This window comes from Embiotoca jacksoni, unplaced genomic scaffold (assembly GCF_022577435.1).
Source record: "Embiotoca jacksoni isolate LCO1_2020_lvr unplaced genomic scaffold, fEmbJac1.0.p SCAF_19, whole genome shotgun sequence".
In the NCBI taxonomy this organism is placed as follows: Eukaryota; Metazoa; Chordata; class Actinopteri; family Embiotocidae; genus Embiotoca; species Embiotoca jacksoni.
In genome coordinates this window covers 11,701,274-11,725,160 of record NW_027185329.1, presented here as the reverse complement: position 1 = coordinate 11,725,160, position 23,887 = coordinate 11,701,274, and the positions used below count along the sequence as shown (strand labels likewise).

The 23,887-nt window shown below is 40.6% G+C and overlaps 1 protein-coding gene across 33 annotated transcripts in view; it reads right to left on the bottom strand.

Annotated features, from left to right (window-relative positions):
* Positions 1-244: 244 nt before the first annotated feature.
* adgrl2a (adhesion G protein-coupled receptor L2a) overlaps positions 245-23,887 on the bottom strand; it is a 96,661-nt gene continuing 73,018 nt past the window's right edge. For 3 of the 33 annotated variants that reach the window (XM_069153484.1, XM_069153486.1, XM_069153485.1), the window contains 17 exons: positions 23,373-23,411; positions 21,231-21,414; positions 20,427-20,549; positions 19,722-19,927; positions 18,897-19,070; positions 17,892-18,101; positions 16,892-17,112; positions 16,209-16,275; positions 12,182-12,273; positions 10,033-10,077; positions 9,700-9,726; positions 8,773-8,941; positions 8,420-8,548; positions 7,585-7,681; positions 5,783-5,911; positions 4,464-4,481; positions 245-2,507 (listed from right to left, as the gene is read on the bottom strand). In XM_069153484.1, the coding sequence (XP_069009585.1) occupies positions 1,660-2,507; positions 4,464-4,481; positions 5,783-5,911; positions 7,585-7,681; positions 8,420-8,548; positions 8,773-8,941; positions 9,700-9,726; positions 10,033-10,077; positions 12,182-12,273; positions 16,209-16,275; positions 16,892-17,112; positions 17,892-18,101; positions 18,897-19,070; positions 19,722-19,927; positions 20,427-20,549; positions 21,231-21,414; positions 23,373-23,411 (2,778 nt within the window). In that variant the 3' untranslated portion in view covers positions 245-1,659. Of the gene's footprint in view, positions 2,508-3,134; positions 3,188-4,429; positions 4,482-5,782; positions 5,912-7,584; positions 7,682-8,419; positions 8,549-8,772; positions 8,942-9,699; positions 9,727-10,032; positions 10,078-12,181; positions 12,274-16,208; positions 16,276-16,891; positions 17,113-17,891; positions 18,102-18,896; positions 19,071-19,721; positions 19,928-20,426; positions 20,550-21,230; positions 21,415-23,372; positions 23,412-23,887 lie in introns of all 33 variants that reach the window. The other 30 variants (XM_069153503.1, XM_069153519.1, XM_069153489.1 and 27 more) reach the window with 23 other exon arrangements.

Here is a 23,887-nt window from a genome sequence, read left to right as displayed (position 1 = left end):
ACATGGAAAGATTTGGCTTCTCTAACACATACGGTGGAATGAGATCTCTCTACTGTGCAGCGATTGAAGACTTAGCAGAACAAAAAGCAAATAAATCCTCTACAAAATAAATTCACCAATTTGCCTTTCAAGATGCTCGGGATCTTACTTATTAACCTGAGTCAAAAGTGTATTTTGTCCATAGCAAAATAATTCAACCTGTTTTCTCAAATAGTACCAAAAACACAAACCATTAAAAAGCAACTGGCATTTGACAAAAAATCTCACATTTATTTTATTTGTTAAACAAGTGTTGAACTTTACATCAGTCTTAAGTGATGAGCCCCTTGGTAACATGTTTACATAAAAAACATGAGCTACAGTACAGCATGTATACCAGTGCTGGAAAATATTCACACATTTCCCATTTATTTTTTGGAAAGATTTTAATAAATAAAATATCCAAACCCAAGCGGAAGAACTACATTTATGATAGAAACTTTATTGTCAAAAATCTGTCTCATTTCGGTTGCGCTTGCCCATCACTCTGCCACGACCGTTAAAAAGATCTATTTCAATCAGAATTACACAAAAAAACTGTGCAATGCATAAATCACCTTAACTGGGTTTTGCATTCCCATTCTACTAAAGTAATGCCACTTTGGCAAAGTCAAATAAACATATTTCAATGGGCGATATCAATGGAACTCATTAAGCAAAAAACACTGTTCACAAGTGGAAAAAGTGATAATGCATCTTTGTAATTTGCTGACTCCTTTCTTTTTATAAGCCTTTACGTTCAAACATACTACCATGAATGAAGTGTTGGAACCATAAACACACTGTATAACATATGTGCAACTTCTACACAATAGTCTCTCAAACGTTAAATTTTGCAATTAAAAGGTTTCTTCATATTTATGGTTTCCCATGATTTTTTATTTTACACTAGCAATACAACAAAATATATATTTTAGCCATTTTCCTTGACAACAGTTCAAGGTACAGTTGAGAAAATATAAGGCCAGGGGCTTGATTGCTAGTGGTTATACAATCCAAACTTCATGGTGATGGAAAGCGACCAGGACCTTATATTCCTTCTCCAACAGTCTGATCAGGAACATTTTACAAACATGTCCATGTCCCGGTCAAGGGGTGTCTTTTTGTTTACAATAAAAAAAAACAGGCTTCAACTAGGATGTTGGGGAGTGTATGTACAACCTTTTGACTGGGAAATTGCTGATTGGATGTAGCCAGTAATGTTTTTCTTCTTTTTAATTTTTTTGCTTTTTTTTTTTATTTTTTATTTTCATACCTTAAAATTTTCTCAATTATTCAACAGCAGCAGCACATTTAAATACATAGTTGGCTTGTCTCTTAAAACTGAAATTTGACTCTGCATTTTATGTACAGTTTCATTTAAACTATGCACTGCCATTGCTGTGCTCTGAGTCTATTGGTCTGAAGGGAGAGAAGGAAGAGTGGCATGTTTGGGGAGAAGGCAATGGCGATGCAGATGGGGGAGGGGAGGTTTGTAAATGGCTAGTGTACGTTATTTGACGGGACTTCTAGGCTCTCTTCAAAAATAAAACAAACACTTCATTTCCCCCCACTAGTGTGTCCTCCAAGGGGTCAGGGCTGCAGAAGGGCAGGAAGAGATTGGGGATGATTTAAATACATTTAAAGGCTTGTCACTAACTGCATTTGTCCTTCTCGTACGTCGCCTTCAGGTATGCAGCCCTCTTTAGTAATGGGAATAATGTAACCATCACTGCTCCCTCGGCCTATCTGGTAATAGGCTTGGAGCTGGTGGCCGCCCCCTAAATTAGGCATGCTCTTGTAGTAAACGTCCTCGTTCTCGCTCCTCTTGGAGGGGGACAGGTCCTCCACAACATCGGGACTGCTCTCAGGGTACGGAGAGTCTTTCAGATTAGGCATACTAGTGTACAAGGAGTCTCTGTTGGGGGACTGCAGACTATCGTCGGGGTTGGTGGGTGTCAGCTGGCTGACAAAGGTTTCCACTCCCCCATCGGTCCTCACCTTCTTCTGGGGTGCATACAGAAGCGAGTGAGTCCGCTGGGGGATGAGCGGTGCCTCTAGCTCCTGCTGATGGTGCAGCTCAAGGCCCACTGTGTCACCCACGTGGACCAAAGACGAAGCATCAGCTACGATAGCGTCATCTTCGCTGCTGCTGCCACCTACCACCGTCACCTTGGGCGGAGCCCGCTCCGTGCGGTGGTGATGGTGGTATAGTGGCGGCTGCTGGTGGTGGGGAGGATGATGTAAACTGTGGTGCTGCTGCTGTTGCTGTTGGTGGCTTTTGTTACAGGCACGCAGGTTGTTGTGTACTAGCTCAGAGATGATCATTTTCTCGAAGGCAGCGTCGTCCAGACTGAGGCCGCAGTCTACTACCTGCACACTGTCGCCAAAGTCCCCATTGCGGAGCGAGTAGCTATTATTAAAGTTACCATTTAGCGGTAGAGTATCCATTGCACTTGTATCCCTCACCACATTGTTCAGTGAGTGCCCTGGAAAGAAAGGAAAACGTGAGGAGATTTTACATTAGTTAACACCAATAACCATGAAGGGAAGGAACTAGTTAGGAACAAGTTTAATGCTGTTTAGGATGCAGTTTCACGTAGAAAACTGAAGTCAAATTAAGCCATGCCATAAAATCTGTTAGTTGGGCACAATCCTTAACATACAAAACATAGGCATGCATTATTCGCAATGAGAAATCATTTTACTTTCTCGTAGATACATTTTGACTTTCCCTTTCCAAAATTGCTTTAAAACAAACTGGGCATTGTGCGTTAAAGTCTGCCACAAAATGTGACAAAGCTATGAAAAAGATCCCAAACAACATTAAGAAACAAACTGAAACAGTAATCACCATCACAACACACCGGGCAAAAGTAGATGTCCACAAGTATGAAGCCACAAACGGGCAAGCTACAACATTTAAAGGTTTTCTAGCAACTAATAGGTTGGATGTGCTGAGGTAACAAAAAGGACAGAGATGGGAAAAGATGACATAGACAGAAAAGGGAAAGAATTATTGTTTCAACATGGGACAGCCATCTTTGCTCTCACTACAAGGGGAGCCCACAAGCAGCACTCCACCATCACCACACACAGCAGGTGAAAAGACTCACTTTAGACAACTCACATCATGTCTGTCTGCTCAGTCTATCTGGTCTAAGAGCAGCTGATGTACAAAAGAAAGTAAAATGATTTATTGTAACATGAAGAATCACTCAAAAGAACAACAAAATGTAAAGTAAAGGTCTTAACTGCAACTTAGCAAGAGCAAGGGTTCAGCAAATGAAATAAACAAGCATTAAACAGCTTTTACTGTTATGAATTAAATGCCAACAGTGACTTTTTTGTGGATTTTTGTTTTGTTTTGTTTTTTTGAATTGACTTTGTGTTGGTACACTTGCTGTCCATTAGTTGGCAGCTTGTGTACCCGAAGCTGGCAAAGGTCAAAGCTTGCCCGCAGCCCGGCACTTGGCATCCGTCACAGAAACAGTTCCCAGTGAGACCCTAGACACTAGCAGAACAGCTCAAGAAAACACAGCCGCTGCAGAGGTCAGACGCAGTCATGTTAGGAATTTTTGAAAGCATGGAGGTCATGGAAAGCAGCAGCAGAAAGGATAAATATTAGTTTTGCTATGATTGAGAGAGGAGATAAGGCAAAAATGTGCTCTGCTATCTATCTTGCCTCCTTGTAGAATAACATGTAAAAATTAAGATGGAGGCACCTGCAATAATTTGTGGTAATGTTTGTCAATGTCCAAAAAAAGAGAGGACTGATTGTGATTGTAGGTGTATTAAAGGTGTATTAAAGTTGCAGAACTAATTGGAAATTAGGTGAAATTGAAAAAAAGAAAAAGCCATAAAAAAAAGAAAAAAAAAAGAAAGTAAGGGAAACTGAACAGCTGCGGCCATGACATCCATGTATTTATGCCTGCTCGGAGGTAATTTAGTGACCAGACAGGTGTTGTCCGGAAAGGTGCGAGGAGAATATTACTGGACACTGAAACTGCTGAGTGCCACATGAGGACAGACATTTGGGAAGAAAAGAAAAAAGAAAAAAGAAAAGAAGAAAAGGAAAAAAAAAAAAAAAAAGGAAAAGAAACCATTCAAATAAAAGCTTCTTTCTAACAGAAAAAAAAAAGCAACACAATTTTGGTTTGTTAAAACCACTAATTAAGCAGAAGAGAGAAAAGCAGAGTAATGGGGATTTGCGAGAAATCTGTCAGATCAGGAAGATTACTTTAAATGACTTAAAGAATCTTTTTATTTTATTTTCCGATTAGAGGAGAATTTGATTGGATAATTTTGTGAACCACTTGCTCACTGAGTGTGTGTTAATGGCCTAAAGTAAACCAGTGATTGTGCCAGGGGGGTTTGGTTGTTTTAAATAAGCATGCTGAAAAAAATTTACATTTGATAGGCAAAGTTAAGTTTTACTCCCATACTTGTCTCTCTGTAGGTCACTAGAGGGAAGCACAGGGGGAAAAGCACAAAACATGACAAAAAAAATGCCATTTCAGTTTCGAAAGTGAATAACACATATAATCACAGCACAGTCTTTACAGTGTGATATATGCTTAAATGTCATGTGCAATTGAGATATTGTGATTTTTTCAATGTATTGTATTATCTTTTACCAAATACTCTATAAAATCTATCCATCTATGCATAGTGTAATGTAATGCTACGTACAGGGTTTCCACTCCAAATCAACCTGACTTTCACTGACTAAAAAGCTGAAATTACACGACCTATAATGAACAGGAAAAAAAAAGGCTGCCAGACAAGAAACAATTGACTTTTCTGTTTAAAAAAAACACACAAAAAACGGCTGGCACATGGTACTCCGTTTGCACCGGTATTGAAAGAATTTAAATGCATGTCAACATACTTGTTGCAGAGGCAACAAAATTATCTAACAATAATGGTAATTAGTTTGCAACCTAATAACCTACATTTTAGTCAGTGACCACTAATGCTGCAAAACATCCACATTGACAATAACTAGCTAACTAATGTTATAGCTAAATGGAAAATATAACATTTTGATAAATGTAAACTAAAATTTTAATATGCAAACATAATTTTCTGATATTCCATGACTTGGCACAAAAAATGATCAAATTCCCTGACTTTCGCTGTCTGGAAAAGAGTTTTAAAATAAATTGATATATCCCTGAAATTCCCTGACCTGTGGGAACCCTGTATATAGACTGTGTTTGCAGTTTAATGTGTTCTAAGGAGAAAACTCCCGCAAAAGCATAAAAAAACGAACAAATCACCTAATACATTCAGGGGAATAAATCTTAATAATCATGCAGTTTATTCTACGGCTTCAGGTCTATACCATTGTTTACATTATCTCCAGGCAGAACATGTAGTATCTCTTTCCCATCTTAAATCATTATGTCCCGTTTAGAGTTTGGATAAGAGACATACGAGAACACAGAGGCTGGATAGAGGCAAACCGCAATGATCTCTGTCGTGCATGAAAGCGCGTGTGTATCTTCACACACAGACACACACACACAATGTATACGGTCTATGCGCGACAAACACACACACACACACACACACACACAATAAGTAGTGTATCAAGGATTTGGGAGACAGTGATTCAGAAGGAAAGGTGATACTGCAGAACATCCTGCTTTTCATTTGGCCTGCTGTATAGTCAACTGAAGAGACGAAGAAGGAGAGACAGAGAGGAGGTAAAGAGAGGAGACAAAGACAGAATGCAGGTGAAAGTATTAAGTAAGCACACCTGGCGAGTTAAACACTGGAGCCGTGGGGGTGTTACATACGACTGTCTCAGCCAGTAAGGTGTTATAAGGGTTGTTAGTGCCTTGTGGCCGCAGAAGAGGATTTGTTAGTAGATAATTCCCGGTCATTCCTGGAGTGGCAAGACAGAAGAGGAGCATATAAGTTTGGCAGTAGACAGTGATTGATAGTGTCATGGAAAAAAAGAAATGAAGAAAATCTTCAGCAGGTTTGTCTTGAGGCATGTGGTGGGTGTATGCCAAAATCTGAAAGTAGGCTGTTTATTTTAAAGTAGTGAATGCAGAATGAAGTTTGAGAGGCAACCAGGGAGAAGCAAGAAACCAGCTAAATCTGCATGTGCCAAAAATATTCTACTTTTCGCTGGCCTTCTGCTGCTGGCCGCCCAGTTCATTTGTTTTGCGTGCTGCAAGAAATTTCCAACCCACCGAGTTTTCAACCTACTGTGCTCATTATTGCATCAGAGTTTTTCCTAAGTCATATTTACTTACTATCTTGAGCATTATTTTTTTTTAAATAGCATCCTGTGTTTCTGTGATTATGCAGGTTAAGGTTTTGCTGTTTGAACCTAGTCCAAATTTAAGAGAAAGGAAAATCCTTCCAAGTTTTCACGTCATTTTTAAAAAAATTTTTTTTTATTAAGGCTCAAAATCAGTAATTTTCTTCAAAAAAACCTCATCTCCATTTTATTTTTTTCCCCCCAGCTTGAAGTGTGTTTTAAGGATCTAATGTATTTCCGTTGCCATTCATCACCTGTGTTAAATGCCATCTGTCATGTTGAGAGGTCTCCAGGGATGTTTTTAATGACAGGGACTTGCTTCTAGGAGATAGAGCCCTCCTTCAGTGCACCGACTCTCCAGGGGTAACGACGCTACTACACCCCAGAGTGATCAATATCCACCCTTTACATTAACATCTCCAGAAAATGGTACTGTACGAAAAAAAAAACGCCCGATTCCTATATTGTTACTGATGTATCAGCAAGGTAAAATGTGCTTCAAAGCCCAAGGCGTAATGTTTTACCTTGTGGGAAGTGACAGCAAAAAAAAGAAAGAGAAGGCAAAGAGCCGCAGCGACAGGAGTCAGAGGAGGGGAGAGGAAGGCGTGGCGTTAAACTACCTTGGTGTAAACCCTCTTTCCCCCTCGCATGCTTGGAAAGCCATTTCAGAGGTAGCAGAAAGCCGAACAACACACTAAGCACTCCAGGTCAGCCAGAGTTGAACATCATCTACTCATCATCATATTTGTGCTCAAGCTAAATAATAAATGACAGTTTTTTTTTTTTTTTTTTTTTGCTCCCTCTCTCATAAATCCCCTTGTAAAGTAACAGAGGTCACCTTATATGCCAGGCAACAAATGGCCTTTTCCTGCACGTTAAGATTTTCCGAAAATAAAACTTTATTTTTCCCCCCTCATGTTTTGTCTCCGTTTCCCCTGAGCCTGGGTATGAACTTTGGACAGCCAGCACTTAAATAAAAAACATTCTTTCAGCCTTGCCCCGATTTGAGACTGACGTTACCGGCCAGAATGACAGCGCACAGAGTATTTGAGGATGGATTTTTGTAATCCTTTGCTGGCAGAAAAGGGAGACTACACTAAAGGCCTAAATCTTTTTTTTCTTTTTTTAAACCGCACTGCTCTGTCTTTTCAAGCTGAAAGCATTTATTACGATTACCAGAGAAAGACCATGCTGGTGAGATCATTGAAACTTGAAGGAGTTTTTTTTTAGCTGGATGATGAAATGTGTGCAAAGGTGTGCATGTGGAGAGAAATGAGGTGTGAACTGACCTTGGTTAAGGGTAGAGGTGCTGTTGATGTCACCTGAGATAAAGGAGGACTCAGATTGCTTTCTTACGGTGTCATTCCACATTCTCCTGATACGACTCTGTCAGGTCAACAAGGGACATTCATTAGGACTTTAAACAAGCCCACTCACCTTTCAGATCAACTTTCATTTATTTTGTATGTACATACTATAGTCTCCATCACTCCTCACATGCCTACTAATGTCCAGTGAGGCAAAGGCAGTAGTAATCCTTTCTGCCTGTCTTTTAAAGCTAATTTTACGCAAGTCAACTTCCGCTCCAGACTTAACTCCTTTGAATGAAGCTGGAGGTTAAAGTGTGATGGGGATTTTTATCTACATCATAGTAGACCTGGTGGTATCGTCTCTGAAGGCCTATTAGCCTTTAGTAAGAAGGGGATACAGCACACACCTATGTTTTTTTTTTTTTTTAGAAATTCTGGCTCCCCCTGCAGTAAAATGTGCCTTTGATGCAATACTATTTCCCATGCACATGACGTTAGTGAGAAAAAAGATAAAAGCAAGTGCTAAAGGGGGCAGAACAGAAGAAAGGTACTCATGCAGTACAGCAGATGCTGCTTGTAAAATGTGGAAACTTTGTGTCTCCTGATCTACCTCAGACTTGAAAATGCAGAATGTGCATTTTTTTTTGTGCAATACTTACACACTCATGATGAAAGTACGTTCTCCTGAGCAAGTGTTTAAACTTTGGGCTTCAGAACGATGGAAATGAGCTGTATGATGAGTGCGCGAAACACTGTGTTCTTCTGTTTTTGTGGCACTCGGTGAGTCTTTGACTGAGCGAAGTTGCTGCTCTACCTGTGTACCGGAGGAGTAGCGTGCGCTGGTCCGTGTGGTGGAAGTCTTTGCAGAACCGTGCGAGCTCTCAGTTGGCAGCCCTCCGCAGCAGTACGTGTGGCGGAAGCACTTGCTGTACTCTTTGCGGACCTGCATGAGCAAACAGCTGAGTGTTTACATACAATGTTGACTTTACATATGACTTAGCCAAGATCCCAAAGCAAGCAGTGTTTGTTCTTTATATCAGCATGCGGCGCTCTGTGAATTCAGCATTGTGGAGTTAAGGTTCGGCCTTGACTGCTCAAAATTCCCATTCCTTTCACCTTGTAAGGAAAATCACTGCGTTTGAGCACTGCGGAGGACAAAGAACTTACTTTTTTCTGGAGAAGGCAGTGGAAAATGAAGATAAACATTCCTTGGAAGGTGTTGAATATGGTGAAAAGGTACGCCATGACGATTGAGGCCTCGCTGATGAAGAAGAGACCGAAGGACCATGTGAGACCCAGCAGGCAAAGCAGAGCAAAAGCACCCATGACCCAGGATCTGAGGAACAGAACAAAAAAAAAAAAAAAACACAAGAGAAAAAACAAGGAGAGGACAAATTAAACATGAGTAATGTTCGGAGACAAAATAAAGACTGGAATTTTTGATTGCCCAATTCAGTCACAATGAAAACTTTGAAAGAAGCCGTAAACCAAGTGAAATAATAAAATGACAAAAACACGTATGTCATCCTCAAAGCCCCTTCACCACATGTCCCCACCCCTCCATCCTCACACACTGTCAGCCAAAACTCATGCAGTTCCTGCCTTCAAACAGGCTAGAAGGAAGCCTTGACCTGTTTTTCTGCAAATAACTTTTAATGTGTTAGAACATACCAAACAGCATAATTAGAAAAGCACAGCATGTTTAAAACTACTATAATATACCAAATATGTATCTAGTGAGTGTGTTATCAGAACTGGAGAACGAGGCAGACGTGGAAAGAGTTCAAGGAAAATTCATCGCTTCGTGTGTGAAGGTCCTGAAGAGCCTTCACACACCAACAGCGGCCACAGTTCAATGTTCAAACACACGACAATAACAACAACACTGGATTTCAAGATGATGGACACGGTGAGAGTGACCAGTCACAAGGATAGTGACAGCTTTGAAGCTGCAGTTTGGGAAAGGATGAGCTGGCGAAAGAAAGATAAAGACAGAAAGAGGGGAAAGAGGGGAAAAAGGAAGGAAAGAATAAAAGAGAGTTGAGAGAATAAACTATAAGCTGAAGAGGAGACTTCTGGGTAACATGTTCTTACTTGATAAACCGTTTATTATCTTCATAGCTAGAGAGCATGATAGGCAGGAAGAGAGAAACACAATTAGATTAGAGCGCATAACAGCGTGGGTTAGTCGGCATTTGAGTAAGATATCGTCAACTTTGACTCAAGGGTAATCACGGGAGGCAAGGAAATCACGTGTCTAACAAGAGCTGAGACTTTATGTTTTGCTGTTGATGATTCAATCAGAAAATTCGATGTAAAGCATTTGGTCAGGGCACATTCTCTGTGGTGGAATTTACATTTTTGCGACTATATGTGTGGGTGGTGTTGTGTGGGTAAAATCATCTGAGGTGTATTGTAAAAGCTTACCCAGGCAAATCTGTATTATAGTAGCCATCACAAACGCGATAATTACTGGTGTGGATCACAGAACAGAGAGAGGAGGAGAATGATCGGAGAAAAAGAGAGGACAGGGTGCGCGTTAACTTTGCCTTCACATGCAACATGCAATGTGCTATACTGACTTGGAGACCAAACTTTGGCACAAAGAACACAAAGAAAATGAGCACATGGAAAAACAGCTGTTAATACACAGTGAATTTCGGCAGTGTAAACAATTTTGAGAGAAATAATTTCAAACATCCAGGAACAAAATGCACACCAATCTGAATACCACAATGTTTGGTAAACGTGTTCTGTTGTGGTCGCCTTGATAAGGGAGTAGTCAATCTCAAATAAACTAGGAAGTTTAAATAAGCCCTTTTCTGACTGCTCTCCCTGATTGCGGTTCTACCACAGTGCTGTAATGTTGCACACATTCATTAGGAAAAAATGAAAAATAACAAACACTGGGCAAAAATAGTTGCAGCACAGTGGGGAAGTGGAAACACATAATCACATAATGGTGCAGTGTTGGGAGGGTTACTTTTGAAATCTAACAGGTTACGGATTAACCCTGTTCAAAATATTATGTAACTATTTCATTTACCTCATCAAACTTGTTACATTTAATTACGTTTTAATTACATTTCTAACAAATGTTTTAAACCAGGCAATAAATCTGAAGGGTAAACCTCCCGTCAGAAATCCTCTCTGGTTACTGTCAAAGTTTCATTAAAAGTTCTTTATATAACTTGAATTAAGATTGAAATGTTTTGATTTTAAAGTACAACCACCAAAACAAATCACACGTATGTAGATCACAACTGACTGCAGTGAAGGACATTTATTTCCCAGAACCTCAAACCACCGTCTATCTTTAGGCCAACTCCATCCAGAGTCACGACAGAACTATCAACATGGCTTGTACTGTTCACAGTTTTTTGATACCGATTCCTGCATTTTTTTTGAAAGACCTCTTTGTCTACATGGCCGGCCGCCTCGACACAGATGGTTACAACAATGCCAACTGATTTGATTGGCAGATGAGAGGCAGTGTGAAGTCAAACAACACCTATCAGAAACAATGATCAGAATTTAAGTGCATACTGCCAAATGAATGGAGACTGTCTGGATATGAGCGTATTCCTGCACAGTGAAAAGATTCAAAGCAACAGAATTAATATTATATTCAACATATAATTGTTTTATCAAGAAGAAAATAATCAGATGTAAAACCCTTTTGTAATCACCAACATTTTCAACAGTGACGTTAATTTAATCACATATTTTTTCTTAGTAACTGTAACTGATTACAATTACATGTATTTTTTATTTATTTAATTACATTTAACTAGTTACCAGTTTCTAGTTACTCAAGTGACATGTGAATGCACTGCTGCAACCAAAAGGATCCTAAATGGAAGAAATTCAGTCTGCTGTAAATGACAATAGATATTGGTTGTACAACACAAGTGAAAAAAAATAACAACAACAAAAAAACAATTAGGACTTCAGAAAATATTGCTTTTCTTCTCAACAGTAAAATGTTGAGGTGACTCAGAAAGCCTCAACTGGAAGGGGGATGGTCGGGTGGTGGCGACTGTGTTTGGAATGTTTTTTTTCTTTTCTGTCTGAGATCCGAAGCTGGGATCTATAAAAAAGGGTTTGACATGTTCCAGTGGCAAACACACATGGTAGCTGTTGTGCTGTACCCCACCCTACCAGAGAGAACAGTCCACAGTTAAGCTGCAGCCTTAAGAGTGATGTGTGTCATGCCAGTGCAATTCTGCGGCTGGCGGTTTGGAGCAACACAACAAAGGCACAAAAAAGACAACACACAAAGTAGGAGTACTTGTCATGACAGTTTGAAGAATAATTAAAAAAAAAACTGTTGCATTTCAGTCAAAAAAATAAATCCATCTGATTTGGATACTTTCAAAAATTGAACCTCAAAAAAAGGAAATATATTTTTTGTTACTTGCTAGTCCAAGACTGAAACCTGTTAGTAGGGGAAGTAGAAAACATTTACCACAAGTGTAAAAGAGTTTTTGAAAGGGAAGTAGGAGAATGGCAGCAGTATTATATATTACTGATGAGAAGGAGAATGCGGGAGTTCAGCGTCTGATGCTTCACTTACTTTATATTCTCCAGTCGGCTAGAGTCTGGTTTCAGGGTGGTAGAGTGCTTCACCATTTTGTACATTGTGATCACCAGGAAGATGAGATTGAGCTGTCAAAACAGAGTAATGGCAGTGTTAATACATGAAGATGTATGACGGAAGATATACTGTAGTGGACAGAGAAAAAACTGTTAATTTGTCTCTAAGTATTAAAAGAGGAGAGCCTTCAACTCTCTGCATGTCCACAGACTAATCCAATAAACATCTATCGTTCCAGCTAGTCTCAGACGGGCCGACTGGCGCCAAATTTTGTGTCATTCTATATCAATAAGAGCATGGAAATGCATTAAAATCCATCACTGTTAAAAAAAAAAAAAAGAAAAAAAAAAAAAAGAAACAGCCACACAGCAGCGGGCTGCCGGACTGGGAATGAAAAGTAGCAGGAGAAATAAGAGAGCCTCTTGTTGTACAAAACAACTGCATATCATTTTATGCACATAGTGAAATATTATAAAGGTATAACCAGCTGCAAAAAAGGCTTGCGGGAACATAATATATTTTGTTTGATTCTTGTGTGTGGCCAGATGAAAGGAGAGGGAGGAAGAGAAGGGGAGAAGGAGAAGGAGCAGGCATTTGCTTGCTTGTTTTAACGTATTAAATCTTAAGGGAGCCAGTGGCACACATCAGGCTGAGACACGGATACTATGTGCTGTGTTTCTGAGCACATTTATTTGGTACCTTAAAAATCAATACTGTGATTTAGAAGCACAAAGGCTGGATGGTCGAGCGAGGAGGCCCTCCAAATAATTTACTTCAAAAACATTTATTCTGGAGCAAACTAGTTCCTGACACAGCATGTACATGCACTCACCGCACATGAACCAAACTGTGCTTGTACTGCAAACCAGGCATGTATAAATAATGTCAAGCAATATCTAAGAGAGAAAAATTTAGATGCTTGTCTTCAATAGAGCATATCGAAGAAAAAAAAAATACAGCAGACAAATATTCATACACGACTGTATCAGTGGCATGCGAGTAACAAAAAAAACAACCCAATGTTTTTTCAACGACAGAAGTTTTTTTTTTTTTTTTTTCCCAGGAAAGCCTCTCAAACAGTGTTATTGTGTTGTCTTTAGAACGCCAAAACACTGGCAAACGGAAAGTGGAGACAAATAATGCGAGGGACCTTTGTGAGCTGGACCCAGACCACAGCCATTCATTGTGGAGCAGAAATTCTCCGTGTTCTGGTGCACAGTGCTATCAAAAGACTGCCTGTGATCAATACATCACCCCTCCACATGCAATCAACTCATGGAGCCGCGCACAATAAGCCAGGCTCTAAAAGAAAGGGAGGGACGACTGCAAAAAAAGAAAAAACCCAGGGAGAAAGAGCGAGAGCAAAATCGCGAACCTTCTTTTATATCACAGACGGCACTGAAACTATGTTTTGTTTCGCAGCTATCAGCCATTATTTCTGTCAGCTGCCTGCATGAGTCAGACAGTGGGGGGATGGGGGGCGGGACAGGAGGGCGAGGACTTTTGAAAAACCCTTTCACACAGCCTGGAGTGGTGACATGGATCCAATGAGACAGAGGAGAGGGACACAGTACTTTAAAGTAACCTAGCAGCATGGCACATGTTCCCACCCCCACTGACATGCTTTCGCAGCCCTTCCCGGGGGATCCCTCGTGCTACAGTGGAGCTGCCTTGCCTCTATCCTTCACTCTGTCTCTGAATCATCACTGCAAGCCATGCAGAAGCACCTCGCCACACTGGGACTGAGGAGAAAGCTTTTTCTGAAGTGGACTGTGTGTGTACACACTGAACTCCAAATGAACTGCTGGGGATAAAATATTAAAGGTGCAGATGGAGCTGTCCAGATGATAAGAACTGCTCGCGACGTGTCATGATCCAAAAGGCCTTGTGTTGAAGCTATCTCAAGCATACTAATGGCTCCCCCCACCAGTCATTACTTCCATGTTCTTCTTTCATGGAGCTAATACCTCCTGTGCCCAGAGACAGGGCAACCTCTTCCTAAGAACAAGGATCTAAATGCCTGCTCTTGGTTTTGTTTTGAGTCAGTATTTAGGAGCCGTTTCAGCCTGGAGCAAAAAAAATAATAATTTCAGGCACAGGAGAAGAAATAAAAGAATAAAAATCAAACAAACTAGACCACCTTACAGTATGTCAAAACCAGCACTACTTGGCACAAACATGGTTTGGGTGGCACGTGGGGATCCAGACATAAGCCACAGCAGCACCGTTTTCTCTCTTTTTCCTCTTGCTCATGTGCCTTTTCACCTTCTATCCCTCTCTCTCATTGACAAGGACAAAGCCAATTTGTAGAGAAACCAGGGTCACGGATGGTGCAGACAAACCTTGCTCCTGCACGCTCCCCTGAGACGCCCCTTTCCACAGTACTTTGTCTTGTTGAGTCAATTGTTGCACGGAATCAGAGGAGCAGTGTGCGAAGCCGGAGCCGGTGGAACAAAACCTCATTCCTGTCACACATTAGCTCTGCTACAATACATTAGCTCCTCACAGGGTCATAATTCTATCTCTCCGGTCATCACCGCCGGGATCCTGAGCATCATTTCCACTGCAGACATATTTTTCATGCAAATCATTACGAGAGCAACACTCGATTGGAAAACAATGAGGGCCCAATTTAGGGAAAAGGAAACAAATTCCTGTGTGGCTGACAGAGCTTTTGCTGAGACAGGGAGAAATGTACATTTGTTTTAATACAATGTTAGCTTCTCCTCAATTATAAGCTCACACGTTCAAAGCGGGTGTGGAGAGGGAAAAAAAAAAAAAAAATCAATGAAAACAAGAAACAGGTATTTCAGCATTTACTCAGAGACGTTTCAATCCGACACAGACCCTTGTCGGGTCCTCTGTGCACTTCCTTTTCCATTTGTAAACACTGCATGGAGTGACAACGTCCGTCTTGGAGAAAACTGTGAAATGTAGTCCAGTGAGCAGATTGATCTTTTATTTATTCTCCTACCACACAGACAAAGAGCTGTACTGTATCTTTACTTAGAAAGCTCCTAGCAGTCGGCCGATGGTGTGCAGAGACTCGTTGGAATTTGACATGGCTGGCCCTTCGCTCTAGTATATTTTCAGTGTCAGCTTGATGTTCAACAGAGGTCACTGCATCTGGAGACACAGTACCAACCATTAGGCGGGATAATGAACACAGTACTGAACAAATACCACCCATCCTCCCTTCACAGCAGCAAGACAAGTTTGCAGAGCTTCCTCATCCCTTGGTGTGCACGAGGGCAAAGCAATACATGGTGCGGTAGGCTGAGAGGATATATGTGAGGAATACCACCTGCTATTTCCTCTTTTTTTTTTCCTCGTGCAGGGAAGTAAGACTCCCTGAGGTCTCATTCTTCTGAGCCTCTCTGATGGAGCGGGAGATAATAATGTCATGACCAGTAAATAATTGCATGCCTCAATGGGACATATGTCAATATGATATGCTATATGTCCTTCACCCTTGATAGTCCTTGACCAAACAGAGAGGTGCCTTTGCTTTTCTTCTCGCTGACACTGTCATCTGCTATTTTACTACAAGCAGACAAACACACAAGGAGGCGGATGCAGCCAAGGAGAAACGGAGCTATAAACTCGAACATTGCCATCCAACAATGTGTGCTGTAAAATGCACACCTCGTGACAAGTTTGAATATTTTCTTCCTTTTATCAAAAGACGTGTAAATTAAAGACCATTAGGTCATGTCTGTAATGTGGTGCTGTGTATACGTGAGGTTAAAGTACGCCATCAACTCCTGATCCTTGTCAGGTGCTGAGAGGCAGAGGGAATTGTTGGATGCCTCAAAATCTGTCTTTGGCGCAAAATTAACCTGTCATCACTGAAGAGATTCGGAGCAAAAAAATCCTGCTGACTTGCCCCCTTCACTTCAACCATCTCACTTTCTTTATCTTTCTGCCGCATCTCTTTCATCTCCCCCTCTCAGTCCCTTCCTCACTCTGTCAGTCTACGTATTCAGAGGAAAATAAAACAGCTTACCATGATGATAAAGGTGACAGGTCCTATAAAGCTCCATATGAAATGATTATCCACACTTAGCCAGCACCTGTGACAAAGAAATACACACTTAAGCTTTGAGCAGCACACTGCAAAAATAAAATGCTCCTGCAGCCTAATACTAATGTAATTAAATTAATTTTGGTAGCTTTGACTAATGACATTGAATGTGTAATTTAGTCTCCATTATTTTTTATCAATGTTTAACTTGGAGCACTTTCACAGGTTGAACATTAATACAGTTGAACCAAACAGCGAGAGGACCCCAAGTAGCCCCACGTAATAACCGAGTCTTAGCTGAGATATGGCCATTAATCTACGTAAAAGGTTTTTCTGCACAGTGCTCTTCTCTTTAAGAGAGCATTTACAAACAAGAGGTCACAGGAGGGTCTTTGAGCAGAAAGGCATTAATGTAGCTGCGTCTCCCCTGAAACCACAGTGTTGAGTCTGTCAGCCACTTTCAAATGACATAAAAAATTGAACAGCTGCCCATCCCTGGCAAAAGGAGCTCAAATGTTTTGGTATAATCTCCAGGGAGACACATAAGGTGCTGGCAAAAACGATGAGATTTATTTTCAAAACGTGCCACACACAGACACGGCAGGTGAGCCCACACATTGTAGCATCCAGCATGTCTGCTCTGCATTTACAAGAGCTGCACCTACGCTTTCTTAGTCCCGTAGCTCCTGTAGTCGATAGCTGCGGAAACTCCCACAACGATGGCAGGGAAGAGGTAACCAGACACGTAGTAGTACTTTTTCCGGGAGTATTCGCTCTCGAAGACCTCCACGAGCATGAGGTAGAGCTGGACCCCCTCAAGACACATCCAGGAGAACGAAGCCAGGAAGAAGAAGTGGAGGATCCCCGCAATGATTGCACATCCAATCTGAGATGCAACCACAACTCATTTAGACAAAGAATAAGGACTCAAGGACAAAGGATACAGTTACAGTTTTATACATGTAAAAAAATGTTAAGAGTTATTAGATTAACTTGTAGATCAATGATGATTTAAACAGGCCAAGCAGTGTCTAGAAGGCACTTTCTTTATTGAAAATTGTATATCATCTTTAATTAAAACCCACTGAAAAGGTGATATTCACTGTTTCTGCCTCTCACTCAGCCGAACATATATCAGTGAAACTGATGAAAAATGCTGATGAATATTCATTTACCACATGGGCTCTGACTATGCACAGGTTTTAGCGCTCCACCAGCACAGTAGTGATTTAAATGCCATTCGCATTGTGAGGTTAGAGTTAATAGATTTAATCATACAGCTCAGCGTTGGCAGCTTTGATTCTCAGCTGTATGCAGAAAATAAATGTGTGACTCTGGAGACTGAAGTGAAAGTGCAGGTTGGAAAAAAAAAAGAAAAAAAAAAAGGTTAAAAATGGTATGGATGCAGGCTCAGCCATAGCAACTCTAAGGGAAAGAGGAAAAAAGACCTGTCAAGAGGAAGACATGTCCCCTTAGTAATCTATATTAATGGTGCTGTCCCACTCATGTCATGTCAGGGACAAGCAGGGGAGGTTAGAAACAAACAATGCTTAAAGTCTCATCCATTTCACTCTGAAAGGGTCCTTTGTTTTGGGGGTGGGAGGAGATAAAGTGAAAGGCAATGAATCAAAACCAAATCAATAGGGTGAAATCGTTTCAGCTTACCCTGGGTTCCGTCATATTGATACCAATTAGGAATATTAACTCTGCGAGGAAGAGATTAATGCACAGGTTCTTGTGGATGGTGTTGCGATCGCTCTGCAGGCCCCGGAAGAAGCAGAAGGTGAAGATGCTGATGGTGAGGCAGACGAGGGACACCACGATGCCGACACGGGTGATGACGGTCAGGACCAGCTCGTCATACACTCCGATGTTCTGGAGAAAATAAGAACGAAAATAAGAAAAATAGCAAAATAACTAAACAGGCTTGTGAAGAGAAAGAAGCCAACATTTTTTCAGCTCTGTGAGGACAGATGGAAGCATTTTACGTCAGATTAAATCATAGATAATCTTGTCAAAAGTACTAATCCCCCCTTTGAATCTTATAATAAATGAGAAACTAAAAATAGTACTTATTTTATTTACACTGCAACATAAGCTTATGAAACTGAAAAACAAACCCTGACTCAGAGCAGAACATGACCCAACTTTTTTAAGGACTATGTTTCTGTCCCATGTATATGTCACAGAGACAAAAAATATACCATATGTAAATACCTCTGTATCCTCGAGTGGTCTCAAGATATATCTGAATGATGACTGGTTAAAATGTTTTTTTCTTTTATACAAAATTACGTTTTCTTTTTATTTCATTCTGACTGTAAAATTGATATTGCCTCATATGCAGGCTTTGACAATATCCTTCAAAACAAACATCTTTGTACCTTGCAACCTCGTTTTTTTGCTTACAGGCACAAGATCCGGTGTCATTTTGAATTTTACAACATTAAACAGCTAATGAAAGAGGCAATGGATTGAAAACACACACTGCAGCATCAGAATAAATGTGTCTCCTCTCTGAACCTTATTGGGATCATTGCGATCCTGTAAAGGTGATATTGAAAACCAGAAACCAAAATGTTATGGGTCTAATCACAATGCACACACAAGTCTTAAATACCACATAAACGGCGTGAGTTAGAGATGAATCTAAAATATGAAATGACATACTGTAATTTCTCGGTGTGCCATGAGGATGGCAAAGTTGGTGAGATGGCTGCATGAGCAGGTGGTGTGTGTCTTATTGGAGTCCAGGAGTTTGCAGCCTTGGGTGGACCAGTAGCCCATCATACTCCTCTCAGAGTAATTCCAAAAGGAGCAATTGGAGTTGAAGTAGTGCTCCATCTGCAGATAACAAGAGATATGGTTAAGTGTCCAAATAATTGACTTCCTAAAATTGAAGCACATGTAGAACACAGAGGCCATTTACCCCCTACTCATACAAAGTATTTTTCTGCACTGATATGGATGAGGATTTTTCGCTTCACAGCTCTCATGAAGCAATTCATATGTTGTATCTCATTTGGCACATGCTTGCCAAATCAACCGAGGCATGGTTGGATATACGAGGCCTTAATAACAGAGAAGCATAATTGTTTGACGGCATGTCTTTGGGATTGCACAGTTTCTCTGATAAAGAATGGAGTCACGCATGGTCCTCTGGGAACTCTAGTGACAACTTTAAAAGACGAAAGATAATTGGTGCTCCAGTAATTTCATCCTAGATTGTAGGGCTAATCTAGGAGTTAATTTCCCTCACTATAAAAGAAAATGGGTATCATTTATATCCCAATGTTGATTAAAGAATTAGTTTTCATTAAGAATTCACTTAGGTTCTAAAGACTCCTTTAATTTGATGTTCAGTGACTTAAATAAACTGCCGACTGACCTAGCCAGACATTTACAATTCAAATGGCAGATCTCCGTCTACTCTGGATGTTCCCTTCTGGTGTTTTTTAATATGACCTCTCCATTCATTCCAGCAGTGAGACTCACATCAATGTGCTCCAGGGTAAAAATCACCGGGTCATTAATGAATACGCGGCTGGACTCCTTGTTGATTGAGGCGGCGATGATGTCGGAATTGACGGCCACCGACACATTGCGGCCGTAAGCCTCGTTGGCCATCTTAATGGTGGCGTTTTCCGTGCTGAGGAACTGGCTCAGGTTTTTGTAGAGCACAAAAACCAGCTTGGCAACTCCTGTCGACCAAAAGACGAAATAAAGGGAAGAAGAGGAGGGGAAAAAATAAAATGAAGTAAGCGGAACAATTTAAACAATGTATGAATAAAAAAAAAAATGTGGTGACAAATATGCAGACTACTAGAAGACAAGAGGACCACAAATATTTCAACACCAATTTATTTCAGAGTAATTGAATTTAAAATATTCAGCAAATGACCTGAATGAATGAGAGAAAGATAAGTGAGAGATCATGTCTGAAAGCTTTTACAAGTGGCCTCTTATTTTTCAGTTGAATCATAGGGCTTAGGGGCTTTTTGAGATGAACTGCTCTCTTGTGCTTCTACAGTTCCCCATCTCCCCCCCAACACACACACATACACTTCACATTTCAATAAAACAAGAACAGGAACACATGATGCGAAAACGTTTTACAGTATGTTACACACTGAATTATCCCTTTGATTGTCTCAGATTTAATTTGACCAAGTTTCTCTCTTTTTTTTTTTTTTAGCTTACCATTCCGACTGTTCAGCTTGACAGTATTGGCTGATAGCTGGATTGAGATCCCGCCCTTGCTGGATTGTGGAAATTTAAAATCCTGGACCTGGCCATCAGTGCTGAGGACGTACACATCCAGGACTGCCAGGTGCAGAGAGGCAGAGGATGGGTTGGTAAAGAAAGATGAGAAAAGGATATCGGTCATTGCAGAGTATTTGACTTGGATGCACAAAAATAAAAGGGAGTGACATTTTTTAAGTTGGAGCTTTGTTCATGACATTCTTCCACACAGTTACAGTTTAAACACTAAATCTTAGTGACAGTAAGATACAAAATAAAAACATCAATCACAAAGTGAGGCTCTGCATAATGTGAATAAAACAGTGTTGAAAAAAACAACCAACAAAAAGTCCTCCTTATGTGGTCTATCAGCTGGGGAAAAAAATGAGGGAAAGCAGAGGATAAACAATGTGCGTTTTCTGACTCCACAGCAGGCTAATGTTCACATTAATGTATAGAGTTACAAGGTCTAGACGCATACATTTATAAAGTAAGCGTGCGCAATCAGAGAATCCAGTCTATTTAATTGTCTGATATTCATCACTTTGTCAGTAAGCGACTCGTTAAACCTAATATGCGTTGTTTTCCTATTCCCCTGAGGTTTAAACGCTTATTATGAAAACAAAGTCCTTTTTTATGAGGCGGCCTTGTTTTCCTATCACAGGGTTACTCTTTCAATGAGCTGAACGTAATCAAATTAACTGAGCTAGCATCAATCATGAACGCTTGCCTTTCGCTCACCACAAACTCTGCTTTACTCACTTATATTATCTGCAGGAACTTTGACAATAGCAGGTTCCATGAGGTTGTCAGCAAGGACGAAGGCCCCTTCCTCCAGAGTATCCAGTAACATGGTGGCTGCGTGAGTTTGCTCAGTGCTGTTCATGTCCTGCCAGGACTTCAGCGCCTCCGGTCGCAAAAGGTTATCTACCGTGTCCACAATGGCCTGTGTCAAAGTAGACAACCAAAACAAACGCACAAAGAAACAAACAAAAAAAGAAAAAGAGACACTTGAGTACCTCCGAAAAAAAGGAGTTTGTTTGCAGGCATTAGCAGTGACATGCAGACACTGAAATGAATGAATGAAATGAATGCAGTGCCGAAGCATCACATCTGTAGGAATTAAAATGAACATGAGAAAAAAAATTATAAAACTAAAAGGACATGAATTCCTTAATTGTATACATGACAGGCACAATTAATTAGAGACATTTACTGAATAATAAAGACAGAATTTTTAAACTGTATTGACCATGAAGGAGGAGCTGCTGAGAGAGATGAGCAGTCGCATCATTGATGGTGGGGATTGAGTTTCATTTTCAAGGACGCTACATCAAGGCAGACACTTAGGGTCACGCTATTGAGCCTATTAGGTCTGTCCGATAACAGGATATTAAGAGATGGCCTGATGGAAGTCAAAGCACCAAAAGCTGATCTCAATTAAAACTCTCTAATTACAAAGTTCAGCGTACAGCATGTAGCAACTTTCCTGTTCTTTAACATTTTCAAATACTTTACAATACATCTTTCAGTCACCCTGAAATGTGTACAATATATTAAACTGTTTAGATTAACTGTTTCCTGAATGCAAAGATTTTCCAGCCTCACAGTTTTTGTCACCTAAAAGCTCAGGAGGGACGAAAGATAAATTGGGCGCAGGATCCAGACAATGCTGAGTTTTCTTCGGGAAATAATCAAATCAATGTGTCTAATCGGGTAATCAATGTTGGCGACGGCTGGCGGAGAGGGTGGGGGAAAGCTAATGTGATATTGCGTCAAGCATGGCAGATGTCAGATACTGCTGAGTCAACGATCCCTATCCCAGATCCTCTCGCACTGTCATTAGTCAAATAAATGTTGTAATTTCCATCGACACAACCCCTCTAACACTGCCACTATCTCAGAGTTCAGATCCACATATTGTGACATTAGAAAACAAAAGGATGATGTGACTTGGGGAGTGGTTTACATACATGTGTTATTTTTCTTTTCCGTGCTTCCTACATGAGCGCACGGCCGTTGACTGGCTAATTAGCTGGATCCATTTTAATACTGTCCCGAAGGAGAGGTCTGGATTTAAAGGGGGGTGACTTTGGTGGCAGGTGGAGGACATTGGTGTCCCTAATGGTGGAGGGATATATACAGCCGAAACACTGTGATGTTTGAACTGAGGCCCGTGACAGCATTTGAGGGAAAAAAAAAAAAAAAAAAATATACAGTAGTTTGACCTGCATTAACCCTATTAACCAGATAGAGCTAGAGTTGCACCTTTAATTTATGAAACAAATGACCTAAAACCTGTGTCCTTGTGAAACAAAGGCCATCAGTTTTACTTAACAAGCAGTGAAAGGTCAGGTGATGGTCCTTGGAAATAAAAAAAAAGGTTTTAATAAATCACATGTGAACAAGTGAATTCATTGTATAGTGAAGTGCGCTCCCATAAGAAAGAGCAAAAACCTGTAACAGAGCAGTGACTCCTTAAATGAATAATGAGATGGATGTAAGTACAGGATGTTTGCTTGAATTGTGGTGCTTTGCATCCAGGCGTGCAACCTCGAGTAAACACAATAAACATACAATAGGGGAAAAAACGAAATGAATAACAAAAATACACCATAGCTGTCAACGCATAGAGGGGAGAAAAAAAACACACAGACATACACATCGACGAAAAGAAGCCACCTCGGTGAATGGAGATGACTTCTCTGTGACTTAGAAAGCACTTTGAGTACGATTGTGGCTGTGTGTAAAGCAATTACTCAAAAAAGCAGGAAGCACAGGGAGGAGGGAGTACATGACAGTGCAGAGGGTACATGCTGCTGAACTTGGGCGAGGGCATATACAGTAGTACAGGAATAGAGGGGACAGCAGCAAGCAGAGTGGGCAGAAGCATTGCTTCAGTACCTTCATGTATGCCCTGCATGTCCTTTCTCGTTTTTGAAGCTTTTTTTATTAGAAAAGAAAAAAAAAAGAACAGATAAAAAATTGAGACATGTAATTTGCACAAGTTCATGAGTTTGAGTAAAGGATCTGTAGAAACAAGGCACGTCCGAGAACTAACGAATTCATGACAGAATGAGCCACTCTCCATCGCCTGGTGTGCTACCGGTGAGTCTCGAGTGCCACTGACATGTTTACCTGCAGGTCTAAGAGTAACAGCTCTCTGGCTTATAATCATGACATGCTCTATTTTCTGTTTACACTCACCTGACACATATATTACGATTAGTACAGCCATATCGACGCCATCACAATAAATCTACAACTACTGTCAAATATCTGCCTTTTGTCAGAGTTTAAAATATTATAACTGCTTTTCTGTTTTGGTTTTGTCTGTCTTCCTGCCTGCCTGAACTTGAAATGAATGAGACAGAAAGGCAGACTACTGACTTAATTTGAGGGAGAAAATGAAATTCTGC